Source organism: Carettochelys insculpta, chromosome 16 (genome assembly GCF_033958435.1).
Source record: "Carettochelys insculpta isolate YL-2023 chromosome 16, ASM3395843v1, whole genome shotgun sequence".
NCBI classification, from domain to species: domain Eukaryota; kingdom Metazoa; phylum Chordata; order Testudines; family Carettochelyidae; genus Carettochelys; species Carettochelys insculpta.
In genome coordinates, this window is record NC_134152.1 from 19,122,357 (window position 1) to 19,145,652 (window position 23,296).

At 46.4% G+C, this 23,296-nt stretch overlaps 1 protein-coding gene across 3 annotated transcripts in view; it reads left to right on the forward strand.

The window, feature by feature from the left end:
• ABCC1 (ATP binding cassette subfamily C member 1 (ABCC1 blood group)) overlaps positions 1 to 23,296 on the forward strand; it is a 108,827-nt gene that overhangs the window by 59,713 nt on the left and 25,818 nt on the right. For all 3 annotated transcript variants that reach the window (XM_075011051.1, XM_075011050.1, XM_075011052.1), the window contains exons 7-17: positions 13 to 144; positions 4,223 to 4,450; positions 5,946 to 6,123; positions 6,838 to 6,999; positions 8,135 to 8,227; positions 11,707 to 11,910; positions 19,156 to 19,302; positions 19,947 to 20,034; positions 20,872 to 20,941; positions 22,019 to 22,145; positions 22,805 to 22,981. In XM_075011051.1, coding sequence (XP_074867152.1) covers positions 13 to 144; positions 4,223 to 4,450; positions 5,946 to 6,123; positions 6,838 to 6,999; positions 8,135 to 8,227; positions 11,707 to 11,910; positions 19,156 to 19,302; positions 19,947 to 20,034; positions 20,872 to 20,941; positions 22,019 to 22,145; positions 22,805 to 22,981 — 1,606 coding nt within the window. The remainder of the gene's footprint in view (positions 1 to 12; positions 145 to 4,222; positions 4,451 to 5,945; positions 6,124 to 6,837; positions 7,000 to 8,134; positions 8,228 to 11,706; positions 11,911 to 19,155; positions 19,303 to 19,946; positions 20,035 to 20,871; positions 20,942 to 22,018; positions 22,146 to 22,804; positions 22,982 to 23,296) is intronic.

Sequence of the window (23,296 nt, forward strand, 5' to 3'; positions counted from 1 at the left end):
TTTTCTATATAGGTTGATGATTCGGGGATATCGGCAGCCATTGGAAGCTAAAGACTTGTGGTCGTTAAACAAAGAGGACACATCTGAGGTGGTAGTGCAAGGCTTGGCTAAGTATTGGGCGAAGGAATGTGCACGTAGAAGGAAGTAAGTTCCGTTATGCCAGCAGTTGTTAAGGCAAAGCAATAGCTAATATAAATCCGAAATTTGGATGGAATTGGCCAAGATCCATTTTATTCAGGAAGCTCTTCTTGATTTTTTCCATTTACGTCCAGAAAACTGAATAGAAAATGGAAATGTTTTATTTATGTGTGAAATAAGCTCTTAACACTGAGAAATACTAGTGAAATACAACTGCTTGGTCACAGATAATGCCAGCATGCTTTTATACAATCTGTTAATTCCACTTGTGAGGGAAATATTTTATTAATATGTTCCAGAAGTCCTTGTCAGTCAAATATCGTAAAGGTCCTAATGAATCCACTTGTCCATTAAGGCCTTTGGGATACTAGTGGATCTAAGATTATCTGACTCTTATTCAACAAATCCCAGTAACCTTGTTAAAATTTTTTCTTGATTAAGGACTTACTGTGGACCTCAGGATTTATCTTTAGATGTCTATACACTGAAACAAGAAGTCTTCTTTGTTTCTATTAAATTTATAATGTTTCTAGACTTGCAGATGGGTTACAGAGTTTGCAGAACAATAGGGTTGCAACATTCACAAGGGTTCCATGTTCAGAGCCCTCGTGAATGTTGATTTTCACAAATTTGGGGGCCCCAGGGAAGTGGCAGCTGCCGGTGCTCCTTGCCTGGAGCCCCAGGAATGTGGCATTCGCAAATGTTGCAACCTTACTGTATTCTGTATCATTTTCAACCAGTGTTCATTATGTCTGCCAGTTTTTCTCATGCTTACGCCATTGTAACACACTGACTTCCCGTTACTGTCCATTTAGTTAGGTGTGTAGCAGGGGTGCCAGAACAGTTTGTACAGTAGGAGAGCTGAGAGCCATTGAACCAAACCGTAAAGAACGGGAACCACTTCAAGCCAGGGGGTTCTAGCACCTATAGTATGTAGCAGTTTCTCTCAGCCAGGGGTACGTCTACCCTTGGAGATACACTGAGGCCTTTAAGGGGGTACGTCCACTCATCTAGATATTTTGCCTAGTTTTACAAGCAGGCTACATAAAAATCACTAGTAAAGTCAGTAAAATCTAAAAGTTCATTCAGACAGTGACTTGTTTCTGCCACTTCATATGCCTTACTTTGAAATGTAAGTACAATATTTCCATTCCAATTCATTTATTTGGTAATAAATGCTAGAAAGTCAGCAAGTTTTCAGTAGTAATCTTCTGTGATATTTTTGTGGGGATTTTTTAAGTGAGGGGTAATGTGGTGGTATGCAAAACAATCTGATTCCTAAAAAGGGTATAGTAATCTGGAAAGGTTGAATGGCGCTTGTTACTAAGCCTCAGATTACCTTAGAACCATGTTTCTCAACTAGTGCATATGTGAGAGAATTCTGGGGGTACCTTATTTAAAAAAGAAAAAAAAAAGTTGAGAAACACCAGTATACGCAGAAACACAGTTTTAAGTACAGCCTGTTCTTAAATACCAGAAAGTGCAATTTGGCATACACCACATGCATGGGTTTAGCAGTACTCTTGTTCTGCTCATTAGGGATGGTTTATTGTAACTTTTCCTTGGATTACAACAAGAAGTCCCATGGCACCTTATAGACTAACAGATATTTTGGAGCATAAGCTTTCATGGGCAAAGACCTGCTTCATCAGATGCGTGAGTGGAGGGGGCGGTGTTCTATAGATGTATTTAAAGAGTGGGGTCCCAGTAAAAGGGAGGGCCAGAGCTGACAAGGCCTATTCAGCAAGGTGGGAATGGCCCGTTATCAGTAGTATGTATCAAAAGAGGAGAGATTTTTTCCTCTTTTGATACATAATACTGATAATGGGCCTTTCAACCCTGCTGAATAAACCTTGTCAGCTCTGGCCCTCCCTTTTACTGGGATTCCACTCTTTGAATACCCCTGTGGAATGCCCCCTCCATGCATGTGATAAAGCAGGTCTTTGCCCATGAAAGCTTATGCTCCAAAATCTGTTAGTCTGTAAAGTGCCACAAGACTGCTTGTTGTTCTCGAAGATACAGACTAACATGGCTATCTCTCTGATATCTTTCTTGGGTTGTAAACTCTTAAGAGCAAGGACTTATCTATGAACTCCATTTATACCATGTCTATCAGAGAGGGACATTTATCTTGACTGCAATATGTGGGTTCTCCAGAAGTAGCAATAAACTCCATGTTTGCTGTTTGAATTGGCAACTCACTTTAATTGTACACCTAACTGTGTATTCCATAGCTATACAGTGTGCTTTTAGGGACAGTAGTAGTATGAAAAAAAGCTAGGTTTCTGAAATGCTGCTCAGTTGACGAAAGGCTAGTGTCTTATAAAACACATCCCTCCATAATGTCGTGAAAGCCTGGGTTACCAGTCCCAAAAGGGACTGGAAAACTTGTGTCTCTGATGCAGGAACACTTAGAGCTACTGAAAGGACTCCTGGCAAATATCATGATGACTGTGTAGGTGGTGATTGTCTAAAGCCCCCTGTAAACACACACTAGCCGTGTCTACACGTGCACGCTACTTCGAAGTAGTGGCACTAACTTCGACGTTAGGCAGCGAGACGTTGAAGTCGCTAACCCCATGAGGGGATAGGAATAGCGCCCTACTTCGACGTTCAACGTCGAAGTAGGGACCGTGTAGTCGTTGCGCGTCCCGCAACTTCGAAATAGCAGGGTCCGCCATGGCGACCATCAGCTGAGGGGTTGAGAGATGCTCTCTCTCGAGCCCCTGCGGGGCTCTATGGTCACCGTGGGCAGCAGCCCTTAGCCCAGGGCTTCTGGCTGCTGCTGCGGCAGCTGGGGATCCATGCTGCAGGCACAGGGTCTGCAACCAGTTGTCAGCTCTGTGTATTTTGTGTTGTTTAGTGCAACTGTGTCTGGGAGGGGCCCTTTAAAGGAGTGGCTTGCTGTTGAGTCCGCCCTGTGACCCTGTCTGCAGCTGTGCCTGGCACCCTTATTTCGATGTGTGCTACTTTGGCATGTAGACGTTCCCTCACAGCGCCTATTTCGATGTGGTGCCGCGCAACGTCGAAGTTGAACATCGACGTTGCCAGCCCTGGAGGACGTGTAGACGTTATTCATCGAAATAGCCTATTTCGATGTTGCTACATCGAAATAAGCTATTTCAATGTAGGCTTCACGTGTAGACGTAGTCCCTGACAAATAGTTCCATGCTCCCTGTGGGGAGCTTCTGGAGCCTTTCCCTGCTGTCTCCCTTCCAAGTGCCTTTCCCCACTGCTGGAGTCACCCAATGAGTGGGAAAGGCTCCAGCAGCAGGTCACTGTGCTGCTAAAAGTAAAGTGTAGACTTAGGAGGCATGACTTGGGCAAATGAAGAGCCTGTGTAGGGTATGTGCCCTGGGGTTCAGGTATGTAGGGTACGTACTCTGCTGCACTGCAAGCTAGTTTTTCATGGCAGCTGGAGCAGATGTTGTCACAGAGTGTGTGTGGGAGGGTCACCAGGCCCTGCATCCCCAGCCACGGTCAGATGTGACTCTCCTTCAGTAGGTAGAACAGAAGGGTTATGAGTCCGAAGGGACACAGTGCACAACAGATTTGTCAGCAGAGAAAGCGAAGCAGTCAGTACAATCCATGTTGTGGGGAGGGAGCCAGAGGGGATCCCGGAGCCAGGGCTCTGGCCCTCCTTCCTCTCTCTCCGCCTAGATGAGAGTGCCTCCCCCTCCAACTGCCCAGTTTCAGTTCAAACCATCTAGGCCTCTCTTCTGTCCTGTTTTCTGAGGAAGAAAGTGTCACCTGGTAGCGTAGGTTACCAAGATGACCTCCCGATTGTCTGTGTGAGAAGCCATCACACTGAAATGCTCATTGCCGCTGTACACTTGATGCTGTGCTTGGGAAACTGAGGCACCTACCTGGTGAAACTACAGGGCATCAGGAAACACATGCAACCTAACCAGGGGACAAAAATCCTCATACTTATCACTTGGTTACGTGGATGTCTCATTTTAAGACTCTGCATTCTTATGTTCAACTTTACAGAAGTAACGATCTAAAATGAATGAAGGTCGTCAGTGCAGTTCAGAAGCACAACAATTTAAAAAAGTTTCTTTGTTGTTGGTTGTTGTTGCAGGCCACCCATAAAAGTGGTATATTCACCCAAAAAGCAAATGAAATCAGCCAATTCAGCTGGGGACGTGACAGAAGAAGTTGAAGCTTTGATTGTAAAACCATCTCAAAGGAACTCTGAACCTTCTCTGTTGATTGTGTTGTATAAAACCTTTGGACCATATTTCCTCATGAGCTTTCTCTTTAAAGCCCTTCATGATCTTATGATGTTTAGCGGCCCAGAAATCTTAAAGTAAGACTTCCGTTAATGTTTTCTTCAGATTTTCTGTTCATACAACATACCTAGATAAATCTCTTTGATTCACTGGTATTAGTTCTTGCTATTATCATTGGGCTACTCTTCTTTTAGTTGCCATAGTTAATAAGGTGCTTCCTTTTGCTCTAGAGTTTGCATGCAAATAATTTTAATTCACGGGTTTCCAACTGGGGATCTGGCATTCCAGTTCACTACTGATGCTTTGAGAATTCCCTTCCTAGCACTAGGACAGTCAGACAAGGGAAGTTCAGATGCAGCAGGCAATTTTGCTTCACCTAAGCTAATGTTAATCTGTGACCTTTCATGGGATCACGGAGAAGGCTCCAGAAGGGAAAAGTAACCCTTAGAGTCTGTAGCTGAAGCAGTGGAAGGGTGAGGGGAAAAAATTTGCTGGTACAATGTGAGGGAAGAAGTGGGACACTAAATGGAAGTGATGTACAGTAAACCCTTGATTTAACGGACCCTGATTTAATGGACTTGGGAAATAATGAATGCTGCCCACCAGCCCCCTCCCTCTAAATAAATTATGGCAAATCACCAGAGCCGCCAGGGCTGGAGGAGCCACTGGAGCGGCTTAGGGGGCTGCAGCAGGGTGCGGGAGCCCTCCTTCCGTGGCCCTGTGTGTGTGGAGCGCCTCGGCGCCCAGCCGCCGCTGTCTGCAATGGTGCTGAGCAGCCGCCGCGATGTCAGAGCCAGCTGGCAGGCTGGGGGCAGCAGCCACATTCTCCCTTTGCACAGGCGGCTCGGTGCCGGAGGAGCCGCAGTGCAGCGTGTGCTGAGCACTGTGGGAGGTGGAGGGAGCCAGGCCTTGCCACCAGTACTTGAGAAAGGGAGAGGGAGGTGTGAGGGGAAGAATGGGGCAGGAGTGGGGATAGCGAGTGGGGGCAGGGCAGAGGACAGCAGTGAGTGATGGGCTGGGAAGGTCAGTGCATCGTCATGCGGTGTAACTGTTCGGATTTAATGGACTTTTGGCATTAACGGACACCTTTTTTCCCCTATTAGTCTGTAAATTGAGAGCTTACTGTACCTTTTAGTCTAGACAGTGATGAAACAATCCTGTGGTAGGAATTTTGAGTCTGTGCAGAGCCTACGCAGTACATTCCTCTTCTGAGGTAGCCATGTGCCTTATTAGTGATCGCTTCTGTCAGTAACACTGAGACCTGTATTAGAAGTGGCAAGTCAGAGAGCGTGAATTCGTTCTGCCAGATTATAGGGAGGGAGACGTGAGAATGTGACACATGCCAGTGGGATAGGAGGGCAAAGGATGGGGCAATTGGGGGGACTTCTTATTTACGAAGTAAAAATCATCTGACTTGACGCATGCCACATGATGGTCCTAGTATTCCCGAGTGTTTGCGTTCACCAGTTTGATGCGTGTTTTGGGATTTCATGTGATCCATTAATGTAGCCAACGTGTAGAAATTTGATAAGTTCTGACTGTGTGTAACCTCACCACATCCTCTTTCTGCAGGTTGTTAATTAACTTTGTGAATGATAAAGATGCCCCAAACTGGCAAGGCTATCTGTACACAGGGCTTCTGTTTGCATGTGCTTGTCTGCAGACTCTTATCCTCCACCAGTACTTCCATATTTGCTTTGTTACTGGAATGAGACTTAAAACAGCTGTCATTGGTGCAGTCTATCGCAAGGTATGCATGTTTGAAATGTTACATCACTACCAAAGAAGTGGCACCTGTGAAAACTGGGGTGAAGCTGGAATAAAATCTTAGTGATGAGGCTGAACAAGTTGGAACTCTCTGCCCACACAGATATTGATTGGCAAACAGAATATAAGAGACCTCCTTCACCCTGCAGCTGTAAATTAAAGATGTTTTCAGTTAGGAAGTTGGTTTGATCACTTACCAACCCTTCCCCCAAACTGTTTCACATCTTTGGAATGGGTATTAAATTTCCCCCTACACAGGAACAAGACATCCGTGTAAAGGGAAAGGTTTATTAACAATTGGGCAGGTACCATCTGTACCACCTCAGCCTGAAGCAATATGGAATTATTTAAAATAGGTTTAGGGTTAGCTGCTTCTGCAGGGGGTGAAGCAGGAAAACACATGGCAAGAAGAGAGCATGCAACCCCTTTGCGCTGAAAACAAATATGCTTGAAACAAAGCCAACTTGTTTGTTTTTAACTCTAATTTATTCCTGATCGTGTACTTAATTCACAGTTTTAGTGCCTTTTTTGACGTGCAAGGAAAAAAGCAACACTGTTTGCTGGAGACAAAGTGCTTGTGTTCACAAATTAAACTCCAGAATTAGCTTTATATGCTGCAGTATGAAATAAAGGTAAATTGTGTAGCTGTTGCGTATACTGGATTCAATTAATGTCTTCCTCTCTTGTCTGCACACAGGCATTGGTTATCACAAATTCTGCAAGAAAGACCTCTACAGTCGGGGAGATTGTTAATCTAATGTCTGTGGATGCTCAGAGGTTCATGGACTTGACTACGTATATAAACATGATTTGGTCTGCACCTCTGCAAGTTGTATTAGCATTGTATTTATTGTGGCAGGTAATTATGTCATGCAGTTGAAAAAAGTGAGTGTGCTTGTCTCACTGAAGCGTGTCATGTTACTGAAACAGTTGGGAACCGCTGATACAGGGAGATGAGTTTCTACGGTCCTGCCTGTAGGCAGAACTGGGGGCAGCTCGCCTTATAAGTGCCCGAACTAGAAACCGCAGGCGTTACCTCAGCTTGATGCTGCTGGGATGATGAATCAAACAAAGAGATCCTTCACCTGCCCACTTTTCCGCCAAGCAACAGAGGGGTGGAAAAGACCCAATAGTTAACTGAGGTTCTGGAAGCAAAGGAAGGCCAAACTCACATGGCACGTGAAAGGATTGCCAAGCTGGGAGTTCCAAGACAGATGAGTAAAGGGAGGGTTAATGACAGCACACACATTTAATACACAGGGACTGGATGAGAGAATTGCTTACATTTACTATGGTTACAGACTTAGAGGAGTTTGCAGTATAGCAGTGCATGCAACAAGCTAAACAGGGATCAAATGGGATGTTGAGCAATCAAGTAACCGCTGAGCTGTTCGGTTACTCGGGAGGTGGGGGAGCGAGTCCAGAGACCAGGCTCCCCTTCCTGCTAGTCCACTGGAGCTGGGACATGGCATTTAAACTGTATCCCAGTTTCAGCAGGCTCCCATCCTTCCTCCAGCCCCCTCCTTGTCACAGCAGGGAGTGGGGGCAGGCTCCCTGCCATTCCATTTGGGCAGGGAAACAGCATTTCAGCTGGCTCCCAGCACGATTAGGCTCTTTCAGGGTCAGCATTTCCCCTCACATCTGCTCTGCCAAGAGCCACCAAGGGGGGAAATTGAAGAAATTTCACGGCACATTTGGACAGTTTTCATGGCGCACACATTGAAATTCATGGCTCTCTATTCCGCTTTGAAAGAATAGCACCTCCCCCAAAATATTGGGAGGCAAATGGGGACTGTGCTTACATTTTGTCTGTGAAGATCATATTTATCTGCAGATATCCTTAGTCAAAAAAGGAAGGAGGGAAGAGGGGAAAAAATGCAGAAAAATTTAAAAGTATAAATGGAGTTTGCGTAGAATGCCTTGCTATCGGTTCTTGAATGGTGTATGTTAACATTTTCTAAACTTGTGTATAAATTCTCCTCCTGCCCCCTTAGAATTTAGGTCCTTCTGTCCTAGCTGGTGTGGCAGTCATGATCCTTTTGGTTCCAGTAAATGCTGTGATGGCAATGAAGACAAAGACGTATCAGGTACAACGCTTAATGTTTGTATGTATGTATGCTTTAAGGCATATTACTATTAGACTGTTCTGTGTGACTCATTCATGAAAGTTTACGCTAACTATTCAAATTCTTGTGCTGTGTGCCAGTGTGGTTTTTAAAATGGGTGAGTGTTGCCTGACAGTGGCCTTCTCACCAGGGACTAACAAAGCTAATGCGGAAACACTTCCAAAATAAAAATGGACTAGTGTCCTGCACTGTTGTGTTGCAGTGCGTGTGTGTGTGTGTTTTTTAAGTCACGTACGAAATGCAGTGTTTACAGTACAGGGGTAAGGAATTGTCCCAGCTCAAAGTGCCTAAAATGATGAATAAAATGCATGCTGTTAAGTGTTTAAATTGGCTTTTAACTGATGAGTCTCAGACATGGAATGAGAACTTGGCTGAATGCTTAGTAAGTGATCGTCCATTTTATGTGTGAAATATTCACATTTCCAGGATAGCCTGAGTTGAGAGAGTTTTTTTTCTCTTTGTCACTGTGTGGCTGTTATTTTTCTATGCATAGATGTCTGTCATCCTCAGTGTTGGATGTGCCTTTACTTCTAAAATCACACTTTCATCCAGAAGTCATTTGCCTTACTGATAAACCTATTTTGTTACAAAAATAAGTTTGTATAGTGAGGATGCTGAGAGCCATTGCAGCAAACTGCAAATCCTGTGTATAGTGGAAATGAATGTAATCCAAGGGGTTTAGTAGCACGCCGAACACCCTTAATTCGAGCATCTATGCTTGACACAGATTTGTGATAGGCAATTATATCTGTTACTAGAAGAGGATTTTTAAGATACTCATCTGGTGATGAGTTAATTTTGCTATAAATGTTGCAGTGTTGCTATTCAGTAATAGAATATTACTGATAAAATATTACTGAATATTACTAGTAGAATGTTACTGTATTTGAGACACCTATAAGCATCCCAAGTTTAAGCTTATGAGCATTCCATTTCACTCACTACTACTCTTATGTTAATGTCAGTGTATTAACACACTTTAGACGATCAATTCCTTGATTTTCAGTTTTGGTTTCCATACTTATCAGGTCAAAAAAATACAAATCCATTTGATTATGGCTATTTTTTTGATGTGATCTGTAGTTTGAATATTTTAAGCCCAGAGTAAAAAATAGCTCTGACTTCCCAGGTATCACAGTCTGGTTACTGTGAGTAAATGTTAACCTGTAATTGGAATCGTTGTATTGATTCATATAACCTTCTTGCCACCCAAATAAAGTGAAACTCCTTTGAATTTTGCACTTGCATGGTATATTCATCTTAAACTCTTAAAGTGCCCTATTCTGCTGATAAGATTCCCAATGTTCCTTTGAGGAATAGTAGGTAGATATTATACCTATTGAAAGATGTCTTTTCTAACTAAGACAATTTATCTATATTTTGTACTTATAAAAAAGGCACAAGTGTGATAGGCAACTAATCCCTTAACTGTTTTCTGCTGAATAACATTTCATCTCTGCCTAGAACTATACATCTTTTCAAAGGTTCTTTCCTTTCATTTGGAATGGCCTCTAGGAGGAAGGAGACTTCTGAAGTGTATGTAGAAATGTAGCTTCATGGTGTCTTGGGGTGAAATACGTTCAGAAGTTAAGTAAAAAGAAAAGAAGGTAGCTCTGTTTCTGCTGCTGGCTGCCAGACATATCACTTGTTGGCTCAAAGCCAACAGATGTAAGAACAGAATGAAAAAGTTTGTGGCGTGGCCAAGGATTAAATACAAATACTTTTTTGAACCCTCTTTTGTCCATAAACTCATAGACTATATTAAGGCCAGTAGGGACCATCAAGATGGTCTAGTCTGATCTCCTGTACATCACAGGCCACAGAACATCACCCATTCACTCTTGTAATGGCCCCGTAACACCTGATTTACTGAAGTTCTTAAGATTTAAAAACGTCAACTACTGAGAATTCACCATTTACTCTAGGTCAGTGGCTGCCAACCTTTCCAGACTACTGTACCCCTTTCAGGAGTCTCAGTTGTATTTGGTGACCATCCGTCCCTTATTTGGTGGGACAGTCCTGTATTTGGCGTCCCTACTTATTTTTTTAAAAGGGCCTAATTGTCCCATATTTGGGGCCCCTCTCCAGTCCCCACACTGACCTTTTGCTCTAGCAGCTTCTGGCTGGAGAGCCCTAGGCTGCTGTGTCTCCGGGGCTCGAGGAAGGAAGGGGAGTGCAGCATTTTCCCCGTGGCTTGTCAACGTGTGGGAACGCCAGTGGCTGCTGCCTCCTTCCTGGTTGCCTGGGGCTTGGTGGAGCTGGGAGGAGCTGCCCCCCATATCTCCCTGTTTGGTATTTGGGACAGAGATATATGGTTGTCCTATTTGTGTACCCTAAGTTTTGCCTCACTTAAAATCTACTTGCTTATAAAATTGGACATAAAATACAAAAGTGCCACTATTCCTGGAAAATTAACTTTCTCATTTTTCCCATATAATTATAAAATCAATTGGACTGTAAATATTGTGCTTACAGTTCAGCGTACATTATGTAGCGCAGTATAAACAAATTTTAGTTTGCACTGACTTCCCTAATGATTTGTATTTAGCCTGTTTATAAGACTTGGCAAATATCTAGATGAGTTCATGTACCACCTGGAAGATGTCTGCTTGTCTCTGGGGTACATATAGCCTTGGTTGAGAGCAACTGCTCAAACCAGCAAACAACCTGTGCCTCCCACTGCAGAGGTAGGTGGAAAACCTGCCAATGTGACATGGAGAGAAATTCCTTTCGGATGCCAGATATGGGAAAGAACAGAGCTGGAGCAGCAACTGCTAAGACACCATGAAATTTTGGGACACTTTGGTGCTCCAGATATCACGGTGCCCTGCATAACTGCGGGTTTTGCATATCAGTAGAGGTGTCCATGCCTTCCTATCTAGTGTTGCTTCTCTAACCGTTGGAGATATTTGCTAAAAGCTGTTGTCAAGGGGCTACATGCCTCTAAACAATCCCATAATACCATCCCCTCCATAAACTTACAAGCTTAGTGTTGAAACAAGTTTGTTTTTGTCCCACTATTCACTTTGAAGGGCTGCTAATGTTACATTTACCTCAGCACATAGGTAGAAGGAACTTTGAGTAACAAACTCCTTTTTAACGAACAGATGCTGTGCTCATTTCACTGCTACAAGGTCCTGAGTTCTACAGATTTGTCTACATCTTTATTTTGTCAAATTGTGTTTTGCCTCTCCTCAAAATCCTCCTAATTAGTTAAAATGTTTAATTCTGCAATTCTCTGTGTTTTGGTAAAGTGGCACTTCCGTTGCTCGCTTGCCTTTGTAAGGGGACATTTCCTGTGATAATTAAGTATACTTCACCATCACAAAATGTCCAGCGAAGAAATTTGTATGGGCTAAATTGGTTTATTCAAATGGCTTTGTAGACTTGCCAAGTGTTGTGATATGCTAATGACTTGTTTCCTTGTAATGGGATTTTAGGTAGCCCATATGAAGAGCAAAGACAACAGAATTAAACTGATGAATGAAATTCTCAATGGGATTAAAGTGCTGAAACTTTATGCTTGGGAATTAGCCTTTAAAGAGAAAGTATTAGGGATCAGACAGGAAGAGCTGAAAGTGCTTAAGAAGTCTGCTTACCTTGCAGCAGTGTCTACGTTCACGTGGGTGTGCGCTCCGTTTCTGGTAAGTAAAAAGTTTGAAGTTGTTGTGCTTTGCAGGGTAGCAGAAACACAAAGAAATGGTGAAAGGGAAGTCCTGCTTTCCTGATAGTAACTCTATTGGAATTTCATTGATTAGAGAGCTCAGTCTTGAAAGCAGAAGTCTATCCACAGCAACATGCAGTTCAGCAGTAAACTTTTCAGCCCTTTCAGAAAGAATATTGCTCTATACTTTAATATTAAAAAAAAAAAAAAACTCCTTCAAGTTGAATATTTGCTGGTAGGTAGTGACTTTGAGTTCCTGGGTAATCTTTAGGCTTTCACAGTCACTAGTACAATACATGTTGTTGAAATGTAAAAAGACTAAGTAATAATATCTGGGAAGCTCCTCTTCGGACTTCTCTTTCACATTGTAATTTTTCTGGCAAAGCCCACTTGAAATGCATGCCACACAGATTCCCGGGTGAGAGCCTTGGTCGAAACAAATGTTACGCACTCGCAAGCACGCCCCATAGTGGTCCTGTGTGGATGTGTGTGGATTCCTCTTTTCTCCCACCCAGCCTGGGAAAGCTGACTTGGAGGGCAGGGGGAATGGCCTGTTCTCTAGCCTGGGACCACTGTAAATTCTACCTTTTTTTAAAAAAAGGTTCTGTCTGTGCGGCTGGTTTGAATTTACACAGACGAGACAAATTGTTTTAAAATTGCTTGTGGAACAAAAGGCAGTTGCTCTCATCTGGCAGAAGCAAACAAACCATGCCTTCATTAGGGTAAAATATGTATGTTCAGTTGAAGGTATTTAAGTGTTCTTTCCACTCATGGAATTCTTCACTCCAAGTGCTGATTATGTTTACATGACATTATAGGTATGATAAAAGGCAGAAGCGGCATAGGAAATGTCAAAAGCATTTTTTAGTGAATGTTTTTCTAAAGAAAGGCTGTGGAGGGGCTTTTTAAAGCTGTTTATTTAGTAAGTTCCTAAATATAGCTTCGCAAAGGGCTTTCCTTATTTCTGTTTAGCCCTGTGCAAGCCGGGAAGATTAATTTCCATGCCCAGCTACTTAAACGTCAGTCTGTTACAAATGTTCATGAGTGTGTCTGCTTGCATGGAAGTGCATTGTCGTTAAGCTTCAATCAGAGCAGGATTGGATTGGATTCTTGGGGGAAGGGATATTTTATAACTTCCCCCATTTTTATTAATCAGGATAACAATTTAAGATTAACTACAACAAGCACAAAGCATTTTTGAATTGCTTCATTTCTTTCCCATGCACCGTTTTCGTTTTTGTCCCATTTTAGCTCTTCTGGTCAGTGCTCTCTTATAAAATTGTTCAGTGCTGGGTTCATGAAACTGTTCACATTATTTGTACCTTTTTGTGGCTGTGTGGGCTGGTAATAGCGTATTCTGGCATAGACTCCAGTAACATAGGAACAGGCAAACATCCTGTCTTTAAAGTTATTGTTGAAGTTACTTCTTTGTTTTCACTTGTCTGCAGGAGTGCTTTTTTTTTTCAGTCCGATAATCTGTCTGAATAAATGGATCTATAAACAAGCTGTCTTACCATGCACAATTGACTCAGCAGGCATAAGAACAACAGTACATGGCTTCGCAGCTGTTAAAATCTTAAATAAGTATTTAAATAGGCCTCATGCAAAATAGGCCTCATAAAAACTGATTAATTATTCATTAGGTGAATAAAGTGGGGTTTAGTCTTTCTAACAAAACATAAGATTGTTGGCACTTCCTTGTATCACACTGGACAGCAGGAGGTGATCATGCTGTGAAAGAGCTACTGGGCCCTGCTGATGCACTAAGGCACATGATTTACTATAGGTTTCAGAGGTGTGGTTGTGTTAGTCTGTTTCAGCAAATACAACAAGGCTGTCACGAAAGGTTATACCCTAATAAGTTTGTTAGCCTTTAAGGCGCCACTGGACGCCTTGTTTCTATGATTTATTACACTGTCTTGACATAAAGCATACGGGAACGGCTGTTAAAAAGCAGAACAGCTGCAAGGCTGGCTGAACAGTCTTAAGAGAGGAATTTTCGGCCCAGGCCTGGATTTGCCCTTATCTTTGTTACCAAACTGTTTTTTCTTTGCTGGTACACAGTGCCTTTGCCTCACCATGTTTAAATGTGGTTGCTGATAACATAGACAAGCATGTTTTGTTTAAATATCCCCATGAGTGCTGGAACAGGGGGGTTGCTAAGAGTCACAGAACCACACAGTAAATCCTGTGTGTGATGGAAACCACATCAAGCCAGGGGTTGTGGCAATGGCCTAAGCACCCCTAGTTCTAGCTACGGATGCACAGGTATTCTTTTCCAGCACTGGGTAAAGTATTATGGGGTGCGTCTACACTAGCCAGCTACTTCGAAGTAGCCAGCGCGACGTTAGGCGGCGAGACGTCAAAATCGCTATTCCCATCCAAAGATGGGAATAGCGCCCTACTTTGATGTTGAATGTCGAAGTATGGTGTCTGTAGACGATCCGCGTCCCGCTACTTGGAAATAGCAGGGTCCTCAATGGCTGCCATCAGCTGAAGGGTTCAGATGCTCTGTCCAGCCCCTGCGGGGCTCTATGGTCCCCACACACAGCAGCCTTTAAAGCACCTTGGACCCGGATTTCCTGTGGCAGGAAGCTGAGAACGTGCAGGCAGCAGCACACGCAGGTGCTAGCCCTGCATGCTTTCCAGAGGCCCCGACCCATCTACCCACCACCCATGGCCTCGAGCCAACCCCCCAAGTACCCCCAGGGCTCCCTTCCTGGGGGGACCCAGGCATCCCCAGCAGCCAAGTGCAGGGCCAAAAAGTGTTGGGGCCCCTCCTGGTCGGAGGCCAAGCTCCAAGACCTGCTGGGGCTCTGGGGTGAAGAGGAGGTGCTCCACGTGATGGGGAGCAAGCGGCGGAAGGCAGAAGCGTTTGCATGACTGGCTGAGGGCCTGGCCGCCTGGGGTCACCCTGCGCGCACTCCGGATCACGTCTGGAGTAAGGTGAAGGAGTTGCGGTGGGGGAATGCCCGGGCCTGGGACTTGGCTAGACGGTCTGGGGCCGCCCCCGCCGCTTACCCCTATTACAGGGAGCTCAGGGCCATCCTGGGCCCCTGGGACACACACCCCCCCCCCGGCCACCCTTGACACCATGGCCGACAAGCCTCAGCAGGCCTCTGAGCCGGAGTCTGGCCCGGAGGCCAGCCCCGCACCCCAGGGCCCACCTGAGGAGCCCCCCCGCCTTGGGACAGCGGAGGAGGGTCCAGCAGCGAGGAGTGGGGGCTCCTCATCAACCCCTCTCCCAGAGCACCAGCCGGGCATCTGCCCACCAGGCTTCCCCCGACCGCGGCAATGGACAGTCAGGTACGTACCCCACAGAGCACACACCCATGGGCCACAGGGCGGGGGCACCAGACCGACTGGGAGCCTCACACACCCCCAGTGGACCCCAATCCACAACCACCCAGCCACAGCATGGTCCCAGGACGGCGGCACGGCCATCAGCACCCACACCCATGGGCAACACTGTGCCTTAACCGTGGGGGTGGGGGGACAATGCTATGAGGACAGCCAACAGGGACATCACACCCACCGATGGGGACAGAGACCCAGCATCCAAAGAGGTGTGCGGGGGGGGAAACGGGCCACAGGCCAGGGCACTGTGCTAACAGCCTTCCCCTCCCTCTCTGCAGCTGCAGCATCTGACGCCCCAGGCAGCCAGGCACCCTCCGTTGTCCCCGACAGCCCGCTGGTGGTCAGCCATTGCCAGCACCTGGAGACACCTCAAGGGCAGTGGGACAGTCCTGCCACCGCCGGACTCTGGGGATGGCCCTTGTGACCCCCAGCTCCTGGCAGCGCTCCGGGGGCAGATGGAGGTGGCGAAGGAGAGACTCTGCTTCAACAGGGAGGAGTCCACCTGGCGCTGGGTGGCGTGGGAGGACTTCATGAGGGTGTTCCAGGACATAGCCGGGTCGATCCGGGAGGATGTCGCCCAGCTCCCACCCCCCGCTGTCCCCTGGGCTGCCCTCCCTGCCACTCCACCCGAGGCCCCACTGGCCTTGCCACCTGCTGCCCCACCCGCCTCGCTGCCTGCAAGCTCCACAGAGCCCACTGGGGCTGAAGACCGGCCGGTAGAGGCATCCCGGCCGTACTTGCCGGTCCTCCCAGCCGGCCACGCCAGGGACCGCGGACACCGGAGAGGGGGGTGTTGCGAGCTGTACCTGCCAGGGGTTGCGCCCCTTACGCCCACCCCAGACTGATGGGCCAATGGCCGAGCCGTCCGCCGGGCCCCCATGTATATAGTTGTCCCTCATGTATATAGTTGTCCCCCTTTTTGTATATTGGTTGCAGTTTCTGTTGTGCACAAAACAAGTTAGCAGTTTTCGGGGAAAAAAAAGGTTTGTTTTTTGAGGGGAAAAAAAAAAAAAAAAGCTGGAGGCGTGTGCTTGTTGGGCGAGGTGGCGTGCAGGTGTTGGGGGCAGTGTGCAGGCTGTGTGTGTGTGGGGGGGGGGGTCTTCTGGGGAAGGCCAGGGAGGTGCTCAGGGGTCTCTGTGATCGAAGTGGGCCCGCAGGGCCTCACAGACCCGTACTCCCTCATGGTGGGCCTGGTGGCTGGGTGCGACATCTGGCTGGGGGAAGCCCGTGCTGGCATCGACCGCCCACCCCTGGACAAAAACCTCCCCCTTGCTCTCGACGATGTTGTGGAGTGTGCAGCACACCCCCACAACCTGGGGTATATTTTGGAGGCTGACATCCAGTTGGGCAAGGAGGCACCACCAGCAGCCCTTCAGATGGCCAAATGTCCTCTCCACCACCTGGCGGGCGTGGTTCAGGCGGGCGTTGAACCGCTCCTGGCTGGCGTTGAGGTGGCTGGTGTACGGGCGCATGAGCCCGGGTTGGAGGGTGTAGGCCGCGTCTGCCATGAGGCAGAGGGGCACGGTGGTGCGCATCCCTCTGGGGGATGTAGGTCCCCGCCTCCAGCCAGTGGCACAGGCACGAGTTCCTAAAAACACGGGCATCGTGTGTGTAGCTGGGCCAGCCCATGAACACGTCCTGGAAGCGGACTTGACTGTCCACCATGGCCTGCAGGACCACGGAGTGGTAGCCCCTGCAGTTTATGTATCTTTCTCCGCAGTGGTCCGGGGTGCGGAAGGGGATGTGGGTCCCATCCAGGACCCCAAAGCAGTTCGGGAACCCCATGGAGGTGAATCCGGCGACAGCTGCGTCCAGGTCCCCAAGTCGGATGCCCTATGGAGCAGCATGGCATTAAGTGCACGGACCACCTGTGGGGAGGGAACACAGGTGCCCATGAGGCTGTGCAGGGTGCCCCAGGGCCCTTCCCCCAGGCCTACCTCCTGGGCACCTCCCTGGGTACACCCCCACCCAGCCCCTGCCTTCCTGGCACCCCTCCCTGCCCAGCCTCTCCCTCCCTGGCGCCTGGCCGCTCCCCCCGCAGCCCCACACCCCGCCCCCCAGTGGGTGCATGCCTGGGCCTCCTTACCTCCATGAAGATGGCCCCGACCGTGGCCTTTCCCACTCCAAACTGGTGTCCTATGGAGCGATAGCTATCTGGAGTGGCCAGCTTCCAGATGGCTATTGTGACCCTCCTCTTGACAGGGAGGGCGCGCCACATCCGAGTGTCGTGGCGCCTCAGTGCGGGGGTGAGCCACGGGCAGAGCTCAAGAAAGGTCTGCAGGCGCACGTGGAAGTTCTGCAGCCACGTCATCGTCCCACTCCTGCGTGACGCGCTGCTCCCACCACTCAAAGCTGGTGGGGTAGCTCCAGAGGCAGGGGAAGAAGAGGGCAGCCCGGTGGTCAGGGGCGCCCCCCTCTGCCTCTGGGGAGGGCTTCTCTGGCAGGAACCACTGGGCGGCCTCCCAGGCAGCATCTAGCAGGGCGCTTGCCGCCTGGATGACTACCTGGAGGGTCTTTTCTTCCTGCTGCTGCTTCTGGGTGTCCATATCTGCTGTGACTTGGTCTGCGAGAGAGTGGCTACTGCTCTGCAGACCTCGTGCTGTGCAGGCCGGGTGTGTCTGGGAGGGGCCCTTTAAAGGAGCGGCTTGCTGTTGATCTGGAAGGGCTAGTCCAGACTATGACCCGGTCCGCTGGCTTTCCTGGCCCTTTATCTCGACAGGGCGCGCTTGTGTGTGTGGACGCACCGCATTTCCTTCCAGGGTGGCTCCTTTTGACATTCCCCGTCACTACTTCGACGTTGAACGTCAACGGCACCAGCCCTGGAGGACGTGTAGACAATATGCGTCAAAGTAGTCTATTTTGATGTTCTTACTTCGAAATAGGCTACTTTGACGTAGTGGGCTAGTGTAGATGTAGCCATAGAGTTTTATTTTCTAGTATGGTTAAGAACACATTTCTTAAATGATTCTTGTATATACACACACACACACACACAGCTGTGCAAGGGGTGCTCATGGACATCAGGCTTTTTGTTAGCTTTCTCCAAAATGTAGTTTGGGTGCGATCTAAGTCTCGATAGTTACGTTAACTGTGTGCCCACCTTCAGAGCTCTTCAGAAGTGTGGTACAGTGCAGTGATTGTACCTAGCAGAGAGAAAAGGGAAGATTTAGAATCAGGGCCAGAGTAAATTGCACGATACAGGAGGCATCTCAGGGCTGGGCATTTGGGTGCAGGGTGCTTACCTGGGGCAGCTCCTGGCAGGGAGGGATGAGTGGCTCCGTTCTCCCTGAACTACCTCATATTTGCCTGCAAGCACCACCTCCACAGCTCCCATTGGCTGAAATTTACAGCCAATGAGAACTGTGGGGGTGGAGCTTCCAGGATAGGGCAGCACTGGGATAGAACTTCCTGGTGCTCGCAGCAATTTGTCTGCAGCTGGGGAAGGGAGAGGAAGCTGCTTCCTCCTTCCCTGCCAGGAAGGATTGGACTGGAACCCTGAGCGCCAAAAGCCCTGTTCTTAGTCCAGCCCTGATAATAAGGCAGGGAAAGCGAAAAATTAACACACACAACCTGGAGCACCTGAGTTAATCAACAGACCATCATTTTCTGCTTTGCTTCATCTCTTATCTTTGTTCCGTGATGTGAGACACTTTTCCAAGAGTAATCAGCCATGGTTTAATAACAGAGCAGTTAACACCCAGTGTTTCTTTCACAAAGGCTTATTGTAATTTTCTTGTTCTTAAGAATGAGTTTTTTTGTTTAATTGCCTTTCAGTTCTGACTCTAGTTATGGGAGAACATTTTTTTTTGAGTTAATAAATGTAAGAGAGAAGAATACACACCATAATTAATTCCCTCTTTGTTCTTAGGTTGCTTTATCCACCTTTGCTGTTTACGTACTGGTAGATAAGAACAACGTCTTGGATGCTCAGAAAGCTTTTGTTTCCTTAGCATTATTCAACATCCTCAGGTTCCCACTGAATATTCTTCCTATGGTCATCAGCAGCATAGTACAAGTAAGACTTCCATATTGGTGACTGACTAACTCAAAATGATCACTTCTGTATGTAGTGTATTTTTGAGGTCTGTGAATGTTTTAAAGGATTATAGTCCTGTCATATAGAATCTCTTCTCTCCACCCACCATTGAAATGCTCTCACTTTAGAATTGTAAACCTTTGGGGTCTCTTGTTTTACTGTGTGTTTGTTTGGCTTGATCTTCACTTGCAAGTTACATTACATAGTTATGCTGGTCAAGAGAGTTATACCAGCATAACCTCCAATGTAGGACTAGCCATATTGATGGAAGTGCTTCCATCGAGGTAGCCATTAGTGTTCAGAGAGGTGGTGTACTATACTGATAGAAAAATTCCTTTTATGGGTCTCAGCTGCATCTGCCTTGGAAGCTATCAGAATGCTGGTACCTCTATACCATAGATATACACTTAGCACAATGAGGTGCCAGTCCTAATTGTGCCCTCTGGGTATTACTGCAAAACAAAAATAAGCATGTCTGGTTCTTTACACTTTGAGGAGATGATGGGTGAAGTGGCCTGCGTGTCAGTTATAGTGGGGAAAAACATACTGGATTTAACAGTCACAATGAAACAGTATTTGTATAAGCTGTGTATAAAATAGTTTTTCAATTGTTTCTTGCCTAGGCAAGTGTGTCCTTAAAGCGCCTCAGGTTATTTCTCTCACATGAAGAGTTAGAGCCAGATAGCATAGTCAGAGGTTCCATCAAAGAAGGTAAGTGTCTTGTTTTGATAGGTTTCATTTGCTGCTAGTTTTGACATGTTAATTTCCAGTGCTACAAACTAAAAGTATCAATAAAAGCATGTTTAGATTGGTTCTAAAGTGTCTTTGTGGGCCCCTTCTACTGAATTTTTGCAAATTTTGCAAGCTGCATATCTGGAAAAAGAAATCTGTGGGTTTTTATCTCAGTTTTGTTTAATTTCTGTTAATGCCCCAACCATCCGTAATACAAAATGCTCACATCCAGCATCACTAAGAAAGAAGGAAGGTTATTGTACAGTAACTTATTAAATTAACCAGCTTTAAATGTAGACAATGGACACCTTACAAAAAGCAATTTTCATACAGCAGTCGGCATAGACCAGAAAATTGCCAAAGCACTCCCATAGTGAAAACTTTTGGTCACTTTTGTGGAGAGCAACTAAACACAACTTCTGAGACCCAGAAAGAATCAGTATCTCCCCAGCAAAATGACAAGCACCTCTCTTCATTTATAGAATTGCACATAATCATCTAACTCCGCTTCAATACATCTCCCATTCTATTCAGAGATTATCATTTGTTACGTTTGTACACTGTCTAGCATGACAACGCCTACCTGGTAGTGACCTGTGGTTGTTACTGCAATATACATTTACCTCTCTGTGGATTCTCACAGAACTCTGTAGTGCTTTGTAGAATCTGAATGCCCCATATTGTCAAATTCGTTAGTTCTTTCACTTTGGTGTGCATGCCTGGATTTACTTCCCACAGCACAGTGCAGTGTACGTCATGCAACTATTTCCTTATTGGTCTGCATCTAAACATAATTTCTCTTTCGTTATTTGCTAGCTGAAGGAAGCATTGTTGTGAAGAATGCAACATTTAGTTGGTCAAGAAATGATCCTCCCTCAATAAATGAGTAAGAATTGGTATCCTCCTTAGTTATGACCTGTAATCACACTAAATCACTTTCACTTTTTAAATTGTTTCAGTAGAGCTTGAGGGGTGTGCATCACTGCAGAATAAATAAGCTATGTCAAAATGATGCAGCTGTGCTCCAAAGAGCTTACAACAGCAGTACAAACAGATTTCACTAAGTCATAGATAGGATGTTTAATGTTTTATAAGGTGTCTGGGTTTTGTTTGTGGGGGCAGAAAAACTGTTAAATGGGAAGGGAACCTTTCGGATCCTGTAATTAATAAGGGGCCTTTTGCAAACATATAGGTTGGCATAAAAAAGACCAAAGTTGTTAGTGGGGTAAGGGGTCAGTGGGATAGCCAAGGGGAAAACCTGGTGTAGACCTTATGCAGTGAGCTAGGATATAGGAGGAGGATAAGAAGATGAACCTGGGAGCAGAGTTCTCTAGAGGCTCAGAATGGTGAGACAAGCTTGTAGTTAATAGAAGCTGTGAACTACAGAACTAACCAGCCCCTTTCTTTTTTTTTTTCTGCTTGCCTCTGTGGGTCTCCTTGCACCTATATCCCCTTCTCTGCCATACATCCACCTCATCTTCCAAGTCTCCCCCTTAACCATCTCCTCTGTAGTTCTCTTTGTTCTAGTACTGGGGATGGTTAGGGAACAAACCTTACAAACTCCTCAGGATGCACATAGTGCTAACCAATGGACCTGCCTGCTGCTGCTGCAGGCCTTTCCTTTGCCCTGTTCTGTTTTACCATTTACCCTTGCTGTTTATTTTCTGGGGCACAGATGTTTTCTGGTGTTTGTAAAATGTGATATATTTATTGTACTGTACAGACAATATGGTATAGAGCTGTAAGCGAGACTAGATCATTGTTTACGTATAAGCAGAGCTGGGCACATTCTGCATATGGAAGCTTTAGAGAACCTATGGACTGTATTGTGGTAGAAGTTACAGAATGGGTGATTTGGTTATATCTGGTGCTTTTGTCTATTTGATGTTACAGTAAAATGCTCACCATTATTTATATGTGATGTTGTGGCAAGGAAGGCTGAGCGGTGTGCTTCCTATTTCAGCATTAATTTCACCATCCCTGAAGGCTCCTTGATTGCCATTGTGGGACAAGTTGGCTGTGGAAAGTCGTCTTTGTTGTCTGCACTTCTAGGGGAGATGGACAAGAGGGAGGGCTATGTGGCTATCAAGGTAGGAAATGCCTGGATTAGAGTTCTGTTTGTGGGGATTTCTGAAGCGATAACACTTCAGTAGTAGGGGAGGGAAAGGGATTAAGCTTCACACAGTAGCAAGTTTGTTTTCATTAGAAGGACTATGTGTACATGCAATGCATTTTGCTGCTTTATGGTGTCGAGAGAGTCCTGAAAATGTGCAGGGTATTTTTAAATTTTGGTTTTATCCTGAAATATGAGGAAGGTAAAATGTTGTTCCTACCTTTTTAGCTGGAGGTCTTTGTGAAGGACCTAGAACAGTGGTGTCCAAAAGGAAGACACCCGTTCACCACATGCCACCTCCCCACCCTCCGCCATAGTCAGGCGCCCTACCCCGGCCACTGGTGTTGCCCAGCCCCAAGCTGCACAGCTCTGAGAGCTGGTGTGGTGGCTTGGGGGCTCGTGCAGCGGCTGCTTTGGGGGCTGCACAGTGGCGCTGCAGCTTCTTGGGAGCCATGCTGGGTGGCTCCAGTGGTGCAGCGCCCAAGCTGCTGCCGCTGCGTAAGCCCTTGAGCCACAGCCGCACCAGCCTGCCAAGCCACATTCGCCATAATACGCGTCTCGGTTCACTTTGCATATGTCTGGGCGATGCCCTTAAATTGGGCAAAATGTTGAACAGCAAATGCTCGTTTCTTACAGGGCTCCATTGCCTACGTTCCTCAACAAGCGTGGATACAGAATGCAACTCTGAAGGACAATATCATCTTTGGAAGGGAGTTAAAAGAGAGCCACTACAAGCGTGTCATTGAGGCTTGTGCACTTCTACCTGATATAGAGATTCTGCCTTCCGGAGACGGAACAGAAATTGGGGAAAAGGTATGGAGACACACCCAAGACACACCGCACCCATTCTAACTCCCTGTTGAGACTTACACAGAACTTCAAAACATTTTGGGTGGAAATCTTCCAGACTAGGCCTTCACCTGAAAGTGATTTTTTTTTTTCCACCAAAATTGAGCAGAAGCTCATGCTTTTTGGAAGCTAAGAGAGCAGGGGAAGAAAGCCCATCCCCATTCATAGATTGGTGTAGTTGCACGGTATTTTGTTACTATTTTTTAAGCAGTCCAAGAGCTGAACCTTGGTGAGCAGTGTGAAAATCACCCTCGTTTTGAATGTTCCAGTGTGCATCCT